The sequence below is a fragment of the Echeneis naucrates genome, chromosome 13, assembly GCF_900963305.1.
Source record: "Echeneis naucrates chromosome 13, fEcheNa1.1, whole genome shotgun sequence".
Classification (NCBI taxonomy): domain Eukaryota; kingdom Metazoa; phylum Chordata; class Actinopteri; order Carangiformes; family Echeneidae; genus Echeneis; species Echeneis naucrates.
In genome coordinates this window covers 20,386,520-20,405,193 of record NC_042523.1, presented here as the reverse complement: position 1 = coordinate 20,405,193, position 18,674 = coordinate 20,386,520, and the positions used below count along the sequence as shown (strand labels likewise).

Here is an 18,674-nt window from a genome sequence, read left to right as displayed (position 1 = left end):
AGCGAAAGAGAAGCTCCTTGAATTTTCTTTTAAGGACCTCAGGACACGTGAAGCGCTGATTAACTAACTTTGGACTACCTTTGTTGGTCAGCAGTATCAAATATACCAGGGTGTCGCAACACACCCGGTTTGGCCCATTGATTTAGGCATCTGTGTGTGTGTGTGTGTGTGTGTTTGAACCCTTCCTGATGATGCATATTAAAATGATTCCTACAGTTCGCCTCTTTTGTGGACTCCAGTTGCTGTTGTTTATTTCCTATCTACAAAAATTCCACATTTCCCTTCTCCCAGCACGAATTCACATCATGAAATGAAAGAAGACAGATGCTCTCTCCTTCCACACCCTTTCACACAGCATTCCCTAATGACAAACCAAGCCTTCTGTTTCCATTTCCTTCTCCTAACCTCGATTGTTCTTGTCGTGTCCACAGGTGTTATGTTGATGACAAAGTGTCCAAGGTGGCTTGGCTCAATCGATCCAACATCATCTTTGCCGGCCAGGACAAGTGGTCTCTGGACCCCAGAGTAGATCTGGTCACTAAAGGACAGCTGGAGTACAGCCTGCGCATACAGAAGGTAATGTTGAGCGACCGGTCTGTTCTACAATCCTCACATATTTAATGCATGGTGGCCTGGACGTGGATGACGGTTGCATTTAAGGACGAAAGAGCAAACATTTTTCTTAGTTTTAAGGACCCTGTCCTGTTGATCATGAAACGTGACGTTAATAAACTGCGTAATTTAACTTGAATATATTTTTTTAAGAGCAGGAGATGCACTCTTTTAATATTTATGAATTAGTTCAGTCACTTATTTATGCGGGAGCCTCAGTGAAAGGGACTTTTTTGAATTTCATTCTTAAGTTTTAATTTCACACCTCCTACGTTTTCTCCCAGGCCTGTAATTTCTTTCTTCTTTTTTTTTGCATAAATATCTGCGGCAGTTTCAGGATCAGTTCGACACTTTGGAAAATATCATAGCGATGTGAATCTGGAGCCAAAATGGTTAGATTAACCTTAGCACCAAAGATTAAACAGCCATCCAGTCTGCTTTCAAGGTAAAAAAAAAAAAAAAAGTCATTTACATTTAATGGGCAGACACTCAAATCAGTATTGATTTTTGCTTTTAGCTCTGCTAGAAATTTGAGTGACACTGACCCCCGTGTTACAACCTTGGACAGAATAAATCGTCCATGTAAATCAAAACTTGTACAACCATAGCTATAAATCACAGATTACTGGGAATGGGAATTTTTTTATGTTTTTAATGGTCAAACACGAATGAGAGAAGATTATCACACATGGTGGAGTGTACACTGTCCGCAAAGGAAGGTTTTGGACACTGTGCATTTTCAGGAGAGTCGTGAGCGTTATAGGTGTGAAAGGTAACACACTGCTCCCTCTGTAAAGCTGTGATGGGAATACGAACTTTGTATGAGCATTGTTGTCGTTTTTTTTTTTTTTTTTTGTGCGCAGGTGGACGTGTATGATGAGGGGTCATACACCTGCTCCATACAGACTAAGCAGCAGCCCAAGACCTCACAGGTCTACCTCATTGTACAAGGTAAGCTGCACTCACATAAACGCCTGCAGTGACAGGAAACATTGTTCATCACCTCCCCATGCCATTTGGAAGGATATGAAATTGGGCGTACAAACCTACAAATCTTTTTTTTCTCTCTCTCTCTCTCTCTTTCTTTTTCACAATTTTAAATTATACATTAAATATCTCCAGAGTGAGGGGCATCATTGTCTACCAGCACATAAGCAGCAGACACTGATGTCACCACTCCCTATTATTATATGCGTAAATGTGTCCCTCTGGGGTGCCTGTGACGGCGGTACCGTATATAAATGTGTATTGTCAGAAAAAATAAGCTATATATCACAAACAGTCCCCCCTACAGCAAGAGAAATTCTTGTTCGACTTCAAATGAATCCTAAGTGCACTTGAAAAGCCTTCAGCAGCGGTTTTCCATTTCAAAGAATACAAAGTTATTGCTCCTGAATGGAAAAAGCAGGAAAGTTGAGAGCGAAAGATAATCACAAAGAGACCGGGGGCGAGAAGTTGCTGCCGAACCCTGAGGGTGGAAATTTTTTGTTTTGCTCAACAGCATCATCAAACTGAGGTACCTGAGAGGGCTGAGAATGAAGTCCGCGCAGATGCACAGTCATGTGCCTTTCTCTCTGTACCTCGCTCCCTCGTAGGTACAGCGAAGGGAAATGGGCTGACATTCATCACAGATTCCTAATTTCACAGCGAAAGTTTTTAAAAAAAAGTAGCTTTAAAAACTTCAGCATCTATCTCGCCGTGGAACGTCTTACCGCATTTCCATCAAATCCAATCAATGACTGTGCTCGAACAAAGAAAAAAAACAGAAATAATTGTTCTGTTTCATTTTTTTTTTTGGAGGGGGGGGTGGCTGTCAGAGAAGAACAATTAAAAGACAGCGCTCACCTTGAATCTGTAAAACTAACGACCACAAACCAAGACAGAAATTGACAAAGATAAAAAAATGAATATCGACTTTGAGGTAGGAGCAAAATTAATTTTAATCACCTTAAAACAGAACTCGAAAATTAAAGCTTTAGAAAGACTTGTTTTTCTGTGGGAGAATTAAAGTAGGTAGCTGATAGTATTCGACGCGCTGTGAAACACAGTCCCCGTTCCTCATATGTCTGCAGCAGTTGGGTTTTGATTTAAATGCTTCTGTTGGTTGACAGAGGAGTGGACCATTTTGGTTTTTATTTCCTCCCAGGTCATCCTGGACAGGCCGGCTTACGGAAACGGAAAGACGCTCTCACGAGTTTTGCTTTTTGTTTTGTTTTTATCTCCAGATATCTGGAACAAACTCTCAGAAAACTTTAAAAACAAGCCTCCGTCGTTGTATATCAAAGCATAATGCACAAGTTTAAAGCATTTTCCCCACTTCCTGGAGTTATTCATTCTCAGCTCATTTTTATGTTCTGTTTTATGGTATCCTTTGTAAAATCCCGTTTATGTGTCTTTTATATTGCCCTTTCTTTTATCTTGTTCGCTTTGCCTTTTTATGTCTTATATGAATTACTCTATTTGTCTTTTTGGAGGCACTGTACAGATAAATATGTCTTCCTTTACCTGTGTTGAGTGCTACAAAAAAGGGCTGGACTACCAACCTCAAAAAGTGGGAAAGCACTAAAGAGGCCATAAGCTCCAGGTTGGCGCCCCATCGCTTGGGGACAAATAATTTGATTAATCACAAATATTTTAGAAATTTGCATCAGTAAATTTCAGCTGTCAGCTCCAACAGGTGGTGAATCCTCCATCTTGTAGCCTGAGGGTTTTAAAAAGCCCCTCTAAAATTTCTAAATATATTTTGATATCCACGTCGTCATTGTTTTACTTTACACCAAGGTCCCAAACGTAATAGTCGCTCAGAACAATTAGTCAAATCAGAAAAATGTTGAGAAATCAATTGTTGCCAATCATCTATTTGATTAATCAATCAGTTCTTTCAGCTTTACAGTGTTCGTTGGTCAGTAGAGATGCTGACAGGTGGCTTTTGTTGTCTTTGACCAACCCCCCATTCTAAATTTGGACTATTTCCACGGTGCACTCATGAAGAAGATGCACTAACGGCTGCCGCGTGTCATTTCACTACCCTCTTTTGAATGTAGTCGAAAAATGGCCACAAATGAATCTCGACAAAAGGAACCTTATTAATGCACATATTTTGATGTTCAATGTTGATGCGGACTTTTGTAAGTTTGTTTGTTTGTTTGTTTTTTTCAAAACTGTCACAATACATGGCTACTGCATTTCTTTAAATCCGTAAAATGTTTCCGAATTGCAGGCAGCCGAGTCTCTCTCGTCTTTTTCCGAAGGCGCAGTTAGTTGACAGAAATGCTTCTTAACCTGTCAAAAACATGGTGCCTGACAGATGGAAACGCAGTACCTGAGTGCTGAAAATGGAATCTCCAAGTTTATATGTTTGTTTGTTTGTTTGTTTGCTTGTGTGTGTTGGTGTTGTCTTTCTGCTATGACTGCGTCAGCTGTCATCTGTCCTTTACCGGGAAAACGACACTGTTGTACAATACAGAGCGCCGCGTCGGTACAGTGACAAATCTAATGTTGTGGTTTGATACATTTCGCAAACCTTGATTGTTTTATCAATCCTGTTTTTATTTTAACTGTGCCTTCCGTTTCAAACCCTCTGAGTGTGTGAAGGCAGCGGACGACGCACACAAATGCCTCATAGAGAAGTTGTCGTACAGCGATGAACTGAAGATATCATCCATTAATAGTTATTTTAAACGTCTATAGATATGAATTGATCACCTCTTGTGAGAAACATTGCCTCTCCTTTTGAGAATCCAGGGTATTATGCTGTGTGCTATTATTTAGAGCTTGATCGCTGGAATGTCCTGCTTCGACTTCTACAGTTTCCGGCCTCTGCCTCATTTATCACAGCTAATGCGACAGTTATAGCCTAACATTGATTCTGCTGCTTTCTTTCCTGGCTATTTTGTCCTCAGCTCTTGCTCTTAAAGTCCCATTCAATTTCGTTGCCATTGTTGTGCTCATCTGTTGTATTTGCCCGTTATGTGGGTGTAATCTCCTTTTTGAGGTTCAGCTCAGCATCTTTCATCTAAATTGAGGCGCGGCCCCGAAGCGTAAATTGCCTCAGATTAGACAGAGTGCGTTACGGCAAACAAACTCTGTTACAATTTCATTTACTTTGAAATTGGTCAAATTGGTCAAACAAAGATGCATTGAACATATATATATATATATATATATATATATATGAACACAAATGTAAAGAATGTGGCATATTAATTAAATAACAACTGCATTCGTTTCATGCTTCACCAACAGCCTTCGCCTCTCCGACTTATTAAACTTCAGTTTCTGCTTTCATTGTCTTTTATCCACTCGTTTCCTTCTCTGCACGGACGTAGGTTGGAGCCTTTCAGCAAAGGGGATGATAAGAATGTGTCTTTGTGTGTGGCTTCGCTATACCATGACAGAGCAGCAACATAAACCAAACCCCCGCAAAACCCAATCAGCACTGTGGGATAATAATTCACCCTGCCTTCATCTTTTAATGGGTATGAAAATGTTCTAAGCATCAAACATTGCCCCTGGTGACAGACCCAAGAGTGGGTTCACATAACCAAAGCTGACAATTTTCAGCTTGCAGGGACAGGGACGTAATTGGAAAACAAACGATCAGACAAAGTAAATTTGCAGTGGATGAAAAACTGGGGTACTTCTAGGCCTCAGACAAGTGGCACCAGGCCGCGGGGTCACTGCACATGATGAGAATCCCAAGAAAATGGCTGCTTTCCACCCAAATCCTGTTTGATTTTTATGAAACGCAGACACATAAGTTATGCCAATGGGCAAACCCACGCCAATTTTTTATTTTTTTTCTGACAATTTTAGGGTTCGACTTTGATGTTCGCCAAGTCTATTAACTATAATTTATGTGTGCAGAAATGTGTGTGTGTGTGTGTTTTGCATGACATTGTGTGTATCTGTGCCTGTACCTGCATATGGCACTTTTCTGTTTATTATTATTTATTTTTTCTTTGCTGTAGCAACTATCTGGGTTTGGTTGGAAACTGGGAAAGGGCAGGCACTCTCAAAACAAACAAACAAACCAAAACAAAACCCAAAACCGAACACTTGGCAGGTGATTGGATGAAGCGTCCCAACAAAGACCTGCAGTCTCCAGCACTTTGGAAGCGACGATTCTTGCCTTTTTTATGAGGAACATTTGCGCATGAAAGCAATGGCAGAGGTGTGGGGTGAATCTGGCCTGGCCACCCTGGCCTGATTCTAGCCACCGCATCGCAGCAGTCGCTAGTTTCCTGTTCGCGGAACCGCTCTTGCACTGCGACGGCACAACCGCACACTTTAGATGCGCGCAGATTCCATGAGCTCTTCCGATTGTGTAAAATCCCCATTGCTTCCTGTGAATGTGGCTTTTCCCCAGTGAAGACATACCTGTGTTCCGCCATGGATGGTCCCAGGATATGGAAGATTTATTAAATCGCCTTACTGCAAACCACAACAAACGCAGAATGATGAGAGATATTTTATCTGTCAAAGAAAATCCTTCCAGTGGTGCAGTTTTAAGAGAGTTGCACTTAAAGGCTTCATATTTTCTGCTTAAGTGTTTCACTTTTGTGTGCACTTTGTCATGTAATTTTGTGCTTTTTAAGTGCACGTTGTAATGTAATTTGTAACTGACTTGATTAGATTTTTCAGCCTCTACTGCAGTGGTTCTCAAAGTTAGATGCCCAAAATACCCCGATATTTTCTAGTGAGACATTGATCACGAAATCATCCTGGCCACCCCACAGAACATTTTCTGGTTCCGCCACTGCATCTCTTGTGAATGCCAAAGCTGATTGGACTGAATTAGAGTGGATAAGCCGTAAGTGAATAACTTGAGAAGTTTCTTATCAATTTTTTGTTCAACAAATCTATTTTATTTTATTTTTTGTTTGTTTGTTTCCCCAGTCGCCCACGAAGAGGTATTATCGAATAATACGCTGAAACCAAACGAAGCAGTGCTGCACCGATGATGTTTTTCGGGCTTTTTCGTAAGGTTAAATGGAAATATTCTACCTTTTGATCAAAAAGGTTTACATTCTGTGACACTGTGTCTGACAGCAACCCCAAAGAGGGGGCACGGTCTGTGCTTCCATGCTGCATATCTGCGGTGTTAAATTCTGTCTGTAGACAGATATGAACTGCTCGGCTGGTATTAATGATACTGCTCCGGTCCTCAAGGACAGATGGCAAGTGCACATGTCAAACATATGGTGTCATAAAATGAGCTAAACCAACGGTTCTCAACCTTTTCCAAATCATAGCTCACATGAAAATCTCAAAAAATGTTGGCGGCCCACATTCAACAGCAGAGCAATTCAAAGACCACACGATGTCCCCTCAGAATAGTTTTTAGTTCAACAACAACAATCAGACATTCAAGAGAAACTTGTATTTTATTTATTTATTTATTTATTTTTGACAGAACAGAAATCCCCATCTGTCTTCCACTTTTGCTAACCAGATATTACTTTGAATACTTGAAATATTTTTGTTTGCCATGCGTGTACCGTTGTTTGTTTAAATATAACGCTGAGCAACGCCGTTTCAGTGGACAGAGAACTAAGATGTGAAACCACAGCAACAACGCAGGATAAGCAGGTGATGAAACAAAATAAAACCACATCTGCCATGTCTATGACAGGCAAATAATACACTGTGGAGTGCTTGAAGAGAGGTATTTTGTGATTAAAAATAATCCCTGGTGAATCAAGCTGTTCCTGAGGATGAACTCATTTTGCCTTCTTTTGTCATTAAAATAGGAGAAATTTGAATCAACAGCAACAAATTTGGCAACAGATTTCCTGCTGTCAAAACATCATCTGTTATCTATCCTAATTTTTTAATTTTTTAGTCTTTGCACCGAAGGCCTCGTATCCAAGTGCAATTTATACTGCAGGCTGTCACTTCAGAGGCAGCATAGGTGGATTTTATTCGGTTGGTCCAGGAGTCAGTCACGCACTTTGGACCGGGCTTTTCCTCTTGCACCATTAAGACATTAAAAGACTTTTAGTTTAATCAGTCTACTTTATGAGCAAAGACAAAATATTGCCAAACTAAAGACAATCCCGTCAGACCAAGCCTTATTTTGTTATTAGTGCTAATTAAATAATACTTGCTTGCTAACACAGTTTATTAGGTGTAATTTTGATGCGAGTGCCCTATTATCAAATGTAATAAGTGAAGGTGCCCTTTAATGTGCTAAAATATCAGACAGGTTGGAGGGAGATGCACTTATTTTTATAAAGGAGGATGACACATAACCCTAAATATAGCTCCAATCCCCAGCTCAATAATTTTTGTACATTAATTTATACAGCCAACAGCCACAGCAGCAGCGTTTCAGCAAGTTCAGCAAATTTAAATATGCTCTGCAAATGTGTTTCATAAAATGCAGAGGCTGGGGAGCTATTCATTCATCTCATGAGGTCCTCATATAATACTCATCCCACAGGAGTGGAACTTTTATTTCATTTAGCTCTTACTATAACTAAATATCCGCTTGACTGACCTGCTGACTCTAATCAGAAGCATTGCAGATTGTTGAAGTCTGATTTCTGCATTTAATGTTTATATAACATCACAATTTGGACCAGTAAAGGAATTAATAGTCACCACAGTCAGTGAGGCAGTTTGTGCGGTGCCCACCGGCCTCCTTAGGAGCCTCCAAGTAAACAGAAATTAACTCTGTTGTATCGTGACTCCCAGGCTGACTGAACGAAAGCAGCTGCCAGTGTGAATGTCTCTCTGTAAAGGTAATCTGTGCAGCCAAATGTGCAAGACTGCACGCTCCTTGGTCGCCAGATTCCATGAGACCCTTGAATCTTTCAGATGGTATTAATCCCTCAATGGGCCGCTGTTGCAAAAAGATGCAATCTCAGTTTATGTTTTTTTTTTCTTTTTTTGTTTATTCATGCTACTTCCTTTTCACTCCAGAGATGGCGGCGCTTGATGGGCAAATTCAAATAAGCATTGATCTGTCACTCTTGAATGAAAGTCAGCACTTTAATGAGCATTGATTCTTTTATTAAATGATTTTGGTGGCCTTGTTAATATAAAAATTGCGATTCATCTGAGCTCAACCTGCCAAACAATCCTCTTGTTTAAGTTTCCCCTGAAAAAGTGGAGAAAAAAAAAAAAAAAAAAACCTCCATCATATCCGCCGGACTGTGTACTCCTGCAAACTTTTCAGTCCAACATCATAAGTCTCGGGTTTATAACCACAACCCAGTCTGGCTCCGCAGTCAAAATTAGCTCTTCAATCTACAAGTTATCACCCAAACCTTCCCTGCGAGCAGCTTTTCCTCCAAGACAGATGGCATTATCCATTCATAAATGTCACGGAAACGGTGCGACTATAAAGTAGCAGGCGAAGTGAATGCTCCCGTAGCCAGCTGTTCCCCCGACTGCTGTGACCCCATTTCAACATGTTGCGTCCATTGAGGAGCGCCACGTCTTGCTGCACCGCAAACACGCGCTCTGGACCGCGAAGCATCGGCAGGCTGACTGCAGCGACGGGATGTCATACGCGTTGTGTATTTTTGTGGTTTACTGTCACGAGCGCAGCATGAGACAAATACAACCGCAGCCCGGCACAGCGTCATACGAACATACACTCACCGGCCACTTTATTAGGTACACCATGCTAGTAACGGGTTGGACCCCTTTTTGCCTTCAGAACTGCCTCAATTCTTCGTGGCATAGATTCAACAAGGTGCTGGAAGCATTCCTCAGAGAGTTTGGTCCATATTGAAATGATGGCATCACACAGTTGCTGCAGATTTGTCGACTGCACATCCATGATGCGAATCTCCCGTTCCACCACATCCCAAAGATGCTCTATTGGATTGAGATCTGGTGACTGTGGAGGCCATTTGAGTACAGTGAACTCATTGTCATGTTCAAGAAACCAGTCTGAGATGATTCCAGCTTTATGACGTGGCACATTATCCTGCTGAAAGTAGCCATCAGAAGTTGGGTACATTGTGGTCATAAAGGGATGGACATGGTTAGCAACAATACTCAGGTAGGCTGTGGCGTTGCAACGATGCTCAATTGGTGCCAAGAAAATATTCCCCACACCATTACACCACCACCACCAGCCTGAACCGTTGATACAAGGCAGGATGGATCCATTCTTTCATGTTGTTGACGCCAAATTCTGACCCTACCATCCGAATGTCGCAGCAGAAATCGAGACTCATCAGATCAGGCAACGTTTTTCCAATCTTCTATTGTCCAATTTCCATGAGCTTGTGCAAATTGTAGCCTCAGTTTCCTGTTCTTAGCTGAAAGGAGTGGCACCCGGTGTGGTCTTCTGCTGCTGTAGCCCATCTGCCTCAAAGTTCGACGTACTGTGCGTTCAGAGATGTTTTTCTGCCTACCTTGGTTGTAACGGGTGGTTATTTGAGTCACTGTTGCCTTTCTATCAGCTCGAACCAGTCTGGCCATTCTCCTCTGACCTCTGGCATCAACAAGGCATTTCCGCCCACAGAACTGCCGCTCACTGGATATTTTTTCTTTTTCGGACCATTCTCTGTAAACCCTAGAGATGGTTGTGCGTGAAAATCCCAGTAGATCAGCAGTTTCTGAAATACTCAGACCAGCCCTTCTGGCACCAACAACCATGCCACGTTCAAAGTCACTCAAATCACCCTTCTTCCCCATACTGATGCTCGGTTTGAACTGCAGGAGATTGTCTTGACCATATCTACATGCCTCAATGCACTGAGTTGCCGCCATGTGATTGGGTGATTAGAAATTAAGTGTTAACAAGCAGTTGGACAGGTGTACCTAATAAAGTGGCCGGTGAGTGTATACTCATCAAAATTCATCAAAAAAAAAAAAAAAAAAAAAGCTTATTTTCCCCACCAATTTCAAAAAACTTTCCCCCTCCAGCATGTCGATTGTTTTAACATTGTATTTTGTGGTTTGCACCTGGAAACTGTTCTTTTCCTTGTTTAGTTTTTTTTAAGAGGGTGAGCTCTAACCTTAATATTGACTGTAACGCAGCCACGGGATACAACCTTTATCCCTCCTTGGCAACCCTGAATTTCAAATGAAAGGACAGGTGGCATTGAATGCCTCCTCTTTCCGCACGTATCCGTCTTTTCGTTTCTTCTGTCCTCGTATCACAATGCTGTGGTATTTAAGGGGCTAATCTTCAGAATTCTCAAAAGGCAGACGTGTCACTCTTAAAGAGCACCTTAGCGGGGGGGTGTGGGGTGGGGGGCAAGTGTGTCTGCGCCCACATACTGTGCGTGTCTGGGTGTTTGTACATATCTCCTACTGCAGTCTGTGCAAGGAGGAGGATTGACCTTTGAACAATTATCATGGGACAATCAGAACCTTTCATTTGTGCCTGTAAAGCCAGCTATCTTCCTCTTCCTCATCCTTCCTCTTTTCTTCTACCCCCTGCACTCACCTCACACTAGTACTTTGTGGACCCCCCCCCCCCCCCTTATTTTTGCTATTGCCAAGGCATACTGCTACCTCATCTGGCGCTACCTCGGGGCTTACGTGGACGCAAGTGGAGGTAGAAAGCCTGGAAATTGAAAGCGAAGCAGAGAGAAAATTTGGATTAGGTATAGCTGCAGCACCACAATCGCCTACACGTATGTGTTATTCTTTGTGTCGCAGCCGTCCATGGAGTTCATTCTTTTGGTTGCATAAGCCATCATTAACTCTCTGAAATCTTCTTGTTAACTCAGGTCAATTAAGCCTGCACTCTCCGATGGAAATTAAGTAAACATGGGGGGGGGTTAAACGTCTTCCTGTGTAAAACTGCTGTCAGCGGCTCCTCACTGAAGGCAAAGCTAATAATGAGAGCCGAAGCCTTGAAAGATTGAAAGATGTTTCGTTCTTGCAAACAGCACACATCTTTTGACGCCGGCTGAATTTGAAATATTATTTGAATACATTTGAAATATACTGTATATCAGCACCGGTGATGTAAAGGCATTGAGGTGGTATGACTTTTTTTTTTTTCCCGCTTCCCCTTGACTTAACAGGTATTTAGATACATGTGCGAAGATCAGTTGAAAACGATTTAGTTGATGATTCAGCCGTCATTTTCGGGCTGTTGAGGCAACATTAAAAGTTTTCCTTAAAGGTTTTTCTCTTTATGAAGTTCAAACTGAATTTTGATTTGGTCTCTTTCACGCTGCAGTCTTTAGAGCTGTAGTATGGAACTTGACTCCATTCGGGGCAGTGAAAGAAACGACAAACACGTTTTATTTCATTATTATTATTATTTGTTCTTGTGATTCTTTTGTGACCCTGCGAAGGGCTGATGCGTTAATGTATTATTTTATTCCATTGATACGGCAGACATTTGGAGTGTCTCTGGCCACCTGACAAAATATTCTTTCTCCCTTTAGGAGTATTTTTAGTTTCTACCAGCTCCTGAGGCACATTTCTTGTTCCTCACATGCAAAATGTTCTGATGTTCATTACTCAGCTTCCAGCTTGGTTTTGCTGATTTGTGCTGGACAGGCAGTTTGGTTTGTGATGCTCGCTCATCAGCCGCAGTGTAAAATAAAGCTTTGAGAACGGCGGGACTGGACCAAAACATTTGCAACGCCGTAAAACAAAACCAGTGAAAGAGAAGAAGAAAACGAAAGACGAGGTGCTATTTCTATGTTTGTCACCCAACGGAAAGCTTCTCATGCTACAAAAACAAATCCGATCTATTGTTTAGTTAAAAAAATGACTTAATTAAATTACTGTAGCTTTCTACACAGTTGATTCATCTGTCCCTGAAAGCGCCTATGGTGCTTTTGATTTTTATCCTGTAAATTATGGTGAAGAAATCAAAGTACAGGGTTTGGAGAGCATATGGAAAGCCCTCAATTAAACCCAAAGAGGCAATGGCGAGACCGGCAGTGAGTCCCACCATGCCTCATTGTGTCTGCCATGAGCGTTATAGCATGCAGCCACCAGACACTCATCCATACACACCAGCTCTACAGGGACAAGATTACATGCAGCCATCACATCGCCCATTATTCCATGTAGCCACCCAGCTCTATGAAGTAGAGGAATAAGCAACAGAGAGAGATAGAGTGGGAGAAAGCAGCCACACTCATTTTCCATTGCCTTTGAACCTTCATAATGAAACTGACTCCTTGAAGTTTTAATGAAAGCAACAATTTACCATTCATTTTTTTTCTCTGTGGGCCGCCGAGCTTATGCTGCTTAGACCGAATCTATGAAAAAACAAAAAAACTGCAGCGTCCTTTAATCTTCTTTACGCTAGCTGTGAGAGGTGCTCTCATGCATTTAAATGGGGCCATCCCGTGAGCACACATGACAGTAGGGGCATTGGCAGGGGCTGCAGCTGAGCCATTCGGGAGCCATATTTCAACAACTAACCAGGCGAGCCAGTGGCCATTGGTTCTGGCCAGTGTCTCCCTCGGTCTTTTCACTGATATAGAGGACTACTATTTCTTTCTACATTGCCTCGGCTCCCCTCACGTATAGTCATTACTTATATAGAACCTGCCAGCACCCCTTTCCTCCGTCTTTTTCCATCCTCTATGTGACCTGGGACTGTCAGATAGATGGACAGCCCTCTTGCACCGTGCTTCTTGTGCTTGTGAATGCCTCTGGAAGTGAGATTGAGTGGTACAGTTAAACCTGACCTCACCTGCTTTCTTTGAGGGGCAAAAGATGTAGTTAGGCGTGTGCGTGTATGGGCTGCATGAGTGAGTGTGTGTGTGTGTGCGCACGCGGTGTGGGCTAAATCCAGCGCTGGGAGCACAGACCTGTGTCAGTAAATGGATGGGCTTGTGACCGCTTTTTAATAACGTGTCAACTTTATGTGTTGCAACTGTGTGCTTATTAACATTTTACCCCGCTGAGGCTTAATAGACTGCTGTCACCGTTTCTTAAATATCTGTGCCCTACATTACTTGGGGTACCTTGCTGTGTGTGTGTGTTGCGTTCATGTGCGCTGTTTGCGAACGCTCCGGCACTTACCTCCTCTGTTGTGTTCCGGTCAATCTCACCATTGGGCCTTGATCCCTCTTTTATCGCCACGGGCTGGATGGTGAAACAGAACAGAGAGACAAACATCGCAGGTGCTGCTCTGCGACTTGACTACAATGCTGAAAAGAGCGTGCAAAAATAAAAAAAATAAAAAAAATAAAAATCTGCCAAAATCACTTATTTCAAAGTGTTGTGGCCGTGTTAATAATTTCCACTTATTAGGGTCACGAAGGCTCACGAAGGAGAGAAGACAGCGTGAGGGGGAGCTGTCTTAATTTTTGGAGAGCACAGAGTGTATCAGTGGCACGAGTCTGCACACAGAGAATTATCTGATTTCAGAGGTTTCCTGATGACTCGGTCGTACCAGACTCAGCACCCCTCAGACCCACGTGGAGTCTGACTACTCCCCCCTCCCTTCTTCCACTCCACCTCCACTGCCAACAATTGGAGAAAGAAATACAGGTCTTCTCACAATGTAACCATGAACTAAGCCTTCTCCTTTTCTGCGAAGCCAACAGCCTCACTCCAGGGACAGCACTGTTGGCTCGTTGGGGTGTTGGTCAGTCCACAGCTTTGATCTGGACTCAAACTTCTCAGCAGCTAGCAGATGGACTGCCTGAGAATTTCATACAGTCAATATCCCTACTGATGTCGGATATTACTTTAGTTGCTGCCAGAGGGACGCTTTAATTCAACAAGCTGGAAGTCGCTCACATTCTGACATAGTACGATGTGAGTGATCTGTCTCTGCAAATGTTGAATGGGTGAGCAGGAAAACTGTGCTCTCCCTCAAAGTACAAATTATAACAAGTTTGCTGAATTCTCAGCTTTTCGTGGCGCACCATCATCACGCGTTTCTCCACTAACTTGTTTCATGACCAAAGAGATGAATGAGTAATAATATCCCCCATCATCTTCAGCTGCACTTGGGTTTCCCACTAATTAGCAAATGATTGCATGTTAATACACAATGTGCTATTGTTTGGTAATTAACACAGAAAGATGCAGAATGGGGCAAACATAACCTGCTTTTTTTTTTTTTTTTTTTTTTTTTTTTGCTAAAGCCGTTAGCTTTTTCAACACGTCGATACGTCAGTATTTCTCTGTGCCTGTATGTTTTGCAATAAGCAGCTGCCCTCAAAGACTCAGTCTGCTTTTTCACTCTCACAAAAAAAAGAAAGCCATCGTTAATGTTATATTTATAAACTATACAATCAACAAATTATGAATGCATTGGCTTACGTCTGTCGTGTTTTTCCTTGATGAAATCCTCAGTTTCTTTGTTCGTGGTTTTTTTTTTGTTTTTTTTTTCCTGGTGATTGTACTTGGCTTTTCCTTCTGCCAGTGTCCACTGCCCCACCAGATGTCTGGCATGTTATTTAGTTGGACCATATGGTGGGCTTGCCGGCGCTGATGCAGTGTTTCACATACCAAGTCCTCTGGGCTGAAGGACGGTGCTAAACACTTCTTGCGAGTCTCGTTTAATATGGTTTTGATGAGATGCCACTTTTGCGCGGCGAGTTTTCGGTCTAAGTGAGGTGGTGTGAGGCCATGGCAGAAACATTTTTCAACAGCATTTTGTATCAAATCCAAATCGGAGTAGATTTAAGGTGACTCAAACAACCTTTGAACAAAAGTCCTGATATTTCGTTGTTTAAACTTATTCCACATCCAATTGTAAAGTTTTTCTTCTGAAAGACACACATGCTCTGTAATCCAAGTGGAGTCCCTCAGAGAAACGCAAAATACATCTTACTAATGAGGAAAAACAACTACTTATAACTGATTGAGGGAAAATATGTATGACTCTTCATTACAATGTGCTGTTCTCTAATATATAAGTATCTTACAACCACAGCTGAGAGTCGACAAGTGTGTTTCTCTACCCAGCACTTTTGATGCGGCTACGGATTTGATGGCAGATATTTTTCCCTGGGAGAGTCTTTGAGAGCTGGCACTGGTCGGTTTCTGCGGTGGCCACTGTGGTAAATAACATATGGGCTTGTTATCGCTCCTCAGAGCTAGAAAACACTCTCTCAACAACAGCCACTTGCTCATTAGACTGCAGCTCAAGGCAAAGCACAGAAACTAGGAAAGAAAGAATGAGAAGGAGAGACAACGAGTGACAGCGATGAGGCAGGCGTTGGGGGGGGGTGAATGGCAGCAGACAAACAAAATACAGGAAATGTGAGACAAAATGATAGGGAGAGAGAGAGCCTGAAATAGAGGGAGGTCGCTCAGATGTACCATATGTACACAAAATGAATATATGCATCAAGAGGAAGTTGAAAGGCAAGGAGAGTGACACCCACAGAGTGTGATAGCAAACACACATGTTCTATCAGCCAAACAGCAGCAGCAGCTGTAAGCCCAGTAAGAGGCTCTCAGTCTGTGTGTGTCTGTGTGTGTCTGTAAACTACTGAGGGTTGGTCTCCAGCTGAGCGTGTTGGGTGCTCTCCACTCTACCAGCTGTTCACGCCTCTTGACACACTGAGAACCAACAAGCTGGTAGAGAGTCTACAGATCTGGAACCTCATCAACATGAACCTGACAGCACTCCCTCATTTACACATTTCCAAAGCCAAAAACACACTGAAGAAAGTTTCTGCAAACTGTCTTTTACTTTTGTCAGTCCGTGGTCCGGGGTTCATGCTGTGGTAAATAATCGTTAGTTAGCCACCACAATTTCATCGTTTGCCAATTTTGCAAACGATTCCCTTATCGATTGCAGTGGGCGTGAATGACGTCACCTCACACGTTGTGTGGCTAAGCTGCGCACCGAACGTGGCAAAGTCATTCACCAGTGCAGCCAGCAGGAAACTTGGCGCCCAAGCGGCTCAAACGCTCAAAATTTTGGTCACATTTCGCAGGAAAGGATGACAACAGGGTAATTGATGATTATTTCATCAAAGGGAGGAAATACTGTGGACTATTAAATATACGGGCCTCTTAAGACCTCACTGTTGGGTTCGTAAGGTAATATTATTTCTCAACCAAACAAAGTTGATGCTAATCGGCCTGTTTTTTCTCCTTTTTTCCAAACGAGAATCGATAAAGAACCGAATCGTTAAACAGAATCGGAATCCTAAAAATCTTATCAGTTCACCTCTCAGTTCATCGAACCTGAATGCACGGGGCCGAATAATCTGGACACAGTTATTGCTGCAGAATCTTCTGGCACCTTTTTTCTATGTCAACAAGTGCAAGCGTTTTATGTGTTGTGCAGCGGGACCGGGCGGCGGATAGCTTCGGACCAGCTCCCATCCCAGCACTGCTAGTTTTATGCTGACTGAGTACCATGTACGTTTTGTGCTTTGGGACTTATATTAATGGGTCATTTGCAAATTTGATTTAGAGTTAATTGAGGTTAATGGCCCCGCGACCCGACCCCAGATAAGCGGATGAAGATGGATGGATGGATGAGGGTAATGGTTCAGCTCCGGCTTTGCAAAGTTGGATCATGACTGATATTTCATGACTCTACATTTATTCTGTTGCAATAATAGCCGGTGCCCTTTGATTTTCATTAATTAATCCACTTATATTCTTTTTCCTTTAAACAATTCATCATTCAAAAATTAAATTTTGGGGGGGTTAATTGTTTTTATATTTTTATTTTATTTTATACATATATCCAAACAGAACCGGAAGGCATTGAATAAGAAAACCTTTAAATCTTAAGCTGGAAACAGAGAATAAGGGAAGATTGATTGATTGACAAATCCTGTTGTGCTTTATTACTTTACTTTGAAGATATAAATCTATATCTGAATAATACAAAGACTCAAAAACAGAGTTCAGAACAAAAAGCCTTCCTTACCCAGATCCAATCCAAATCTGATTCTGACTATTTTTGCTTTGGTCTGTATCCTTCTACCTTACTGCGGTGATATTTCCCACTGAGCACTTTGCCCTCAGCGCTTGGCCTCACCGTGAAAGAAAAAGAAGCGGCTCATGAAATTTCCTGCGACAGCTTGGGTCGGGCGCTGTGTTGTGACTGTACTGCTAACACAGGCATTAAACCGTTAAAGTGCTTACTGTGTTGTGTGGGCTAAGGAGTTTCTGTAAGCTGGTTTTTGCTGTATCACATCACAGATGGACTGAGGTACACCCGTAACATGAAAGCCTGGATTATTATCCACCTAAGTCCTATTTAGCTCATTGGGAGAAGATTGAGGGCTTAATTCTACAGTTCCCCTCGACTTCTGATGTTAAGATTTGTTCGCTATCAAGTGGTAAAGGTCATTTCGGGAAGTCTTACTTTTACTGACCCCACACATTCCAAATCATTTCATGGGCAGAAATGAATTGTTTGTTACCCTCGTTTGGTACCAGTCAGAAAGACATAGATCGGATGATATTCCAAACACAACAAAAACTGTTGATTTTGCGAGGAGTTTCCTCCGAGTGTGTTTGTGTTGCACATCTGGATGGTGAGCTGATGTCTATTAAATATTATAGTTTAATATCATAGAATTTTCAAAATACTTCTCACAATTATCCAGAGTGACCAAATCATTAAGACCATGAATAAATTGTGTTGCTGAACAAGAGCAGTATGCTAAGCATTCTTCTTTTCTGAGAATGAAGTGGGAAGAAAGCTCTCCCTGTTACGGGACAGTAGATTACGCCAATATTGATCAGGTAGAGCTGAAGCTGGTTGGCAATCCACTGAAAATCCCTGAGGGGCTCTAAGGATTAAAGAAATAAAGAACACAGTGAGGAAATTTGGAGTTTGATAGATCCCCTTTAATGTCTGAACAATGAAGAACTGGTGTCGTTGTGTATATAATGCAGTACTGATGAATGTATGCCTGAGGCAGACAGAAAGAAACACCCCTCACCTTCATATATATATGTCTGAGACAGTATCGTGACTGTTTTGTTCCATTCGATCACTGCGGGGGGAATTATGGAAAAAGAATGAGCTGCTGGAAAGTAGAAAGCGGAAGAGACGGTTTCACCCCGGGGAGGAAAATGGCAGTGTGAGGACATAAAAGTCTCCCAAACAGCTGCTTACGTGCACGGTTGTGGGAGGGCTTGCGATCTCCAATAACCCTTGTCTGGATAAAGTGACATAATGA

The 18,674-nt window shown here is 42.2% G+C and overlaps 1 protein-coding gene across 1 annotated transcript in view; it reads left to right on the top strand.

Annotated features, from left to right (window-relative positions):
• The window catches only part of lsamp (limbic system associated membrane protein), a 170,721-nt gene that overhangs the window by 109,421 nt on the left and 42,626 nt on the right, over nt 1–18,674 (top strand). Inside the window, exons 2-3 of the mRNA XM_029517246.1 lie at nt 432–576; nt 1,476–1,563. Of these exons, the coding sequence (XP_029373106.1) occupies nt 432–576; nt 1,476–1,563 (233 nt within the window). The remainder of the gene's footprint in view (nt 1–431; nt 577–1,475; nt 1,564–18,674) is intronic.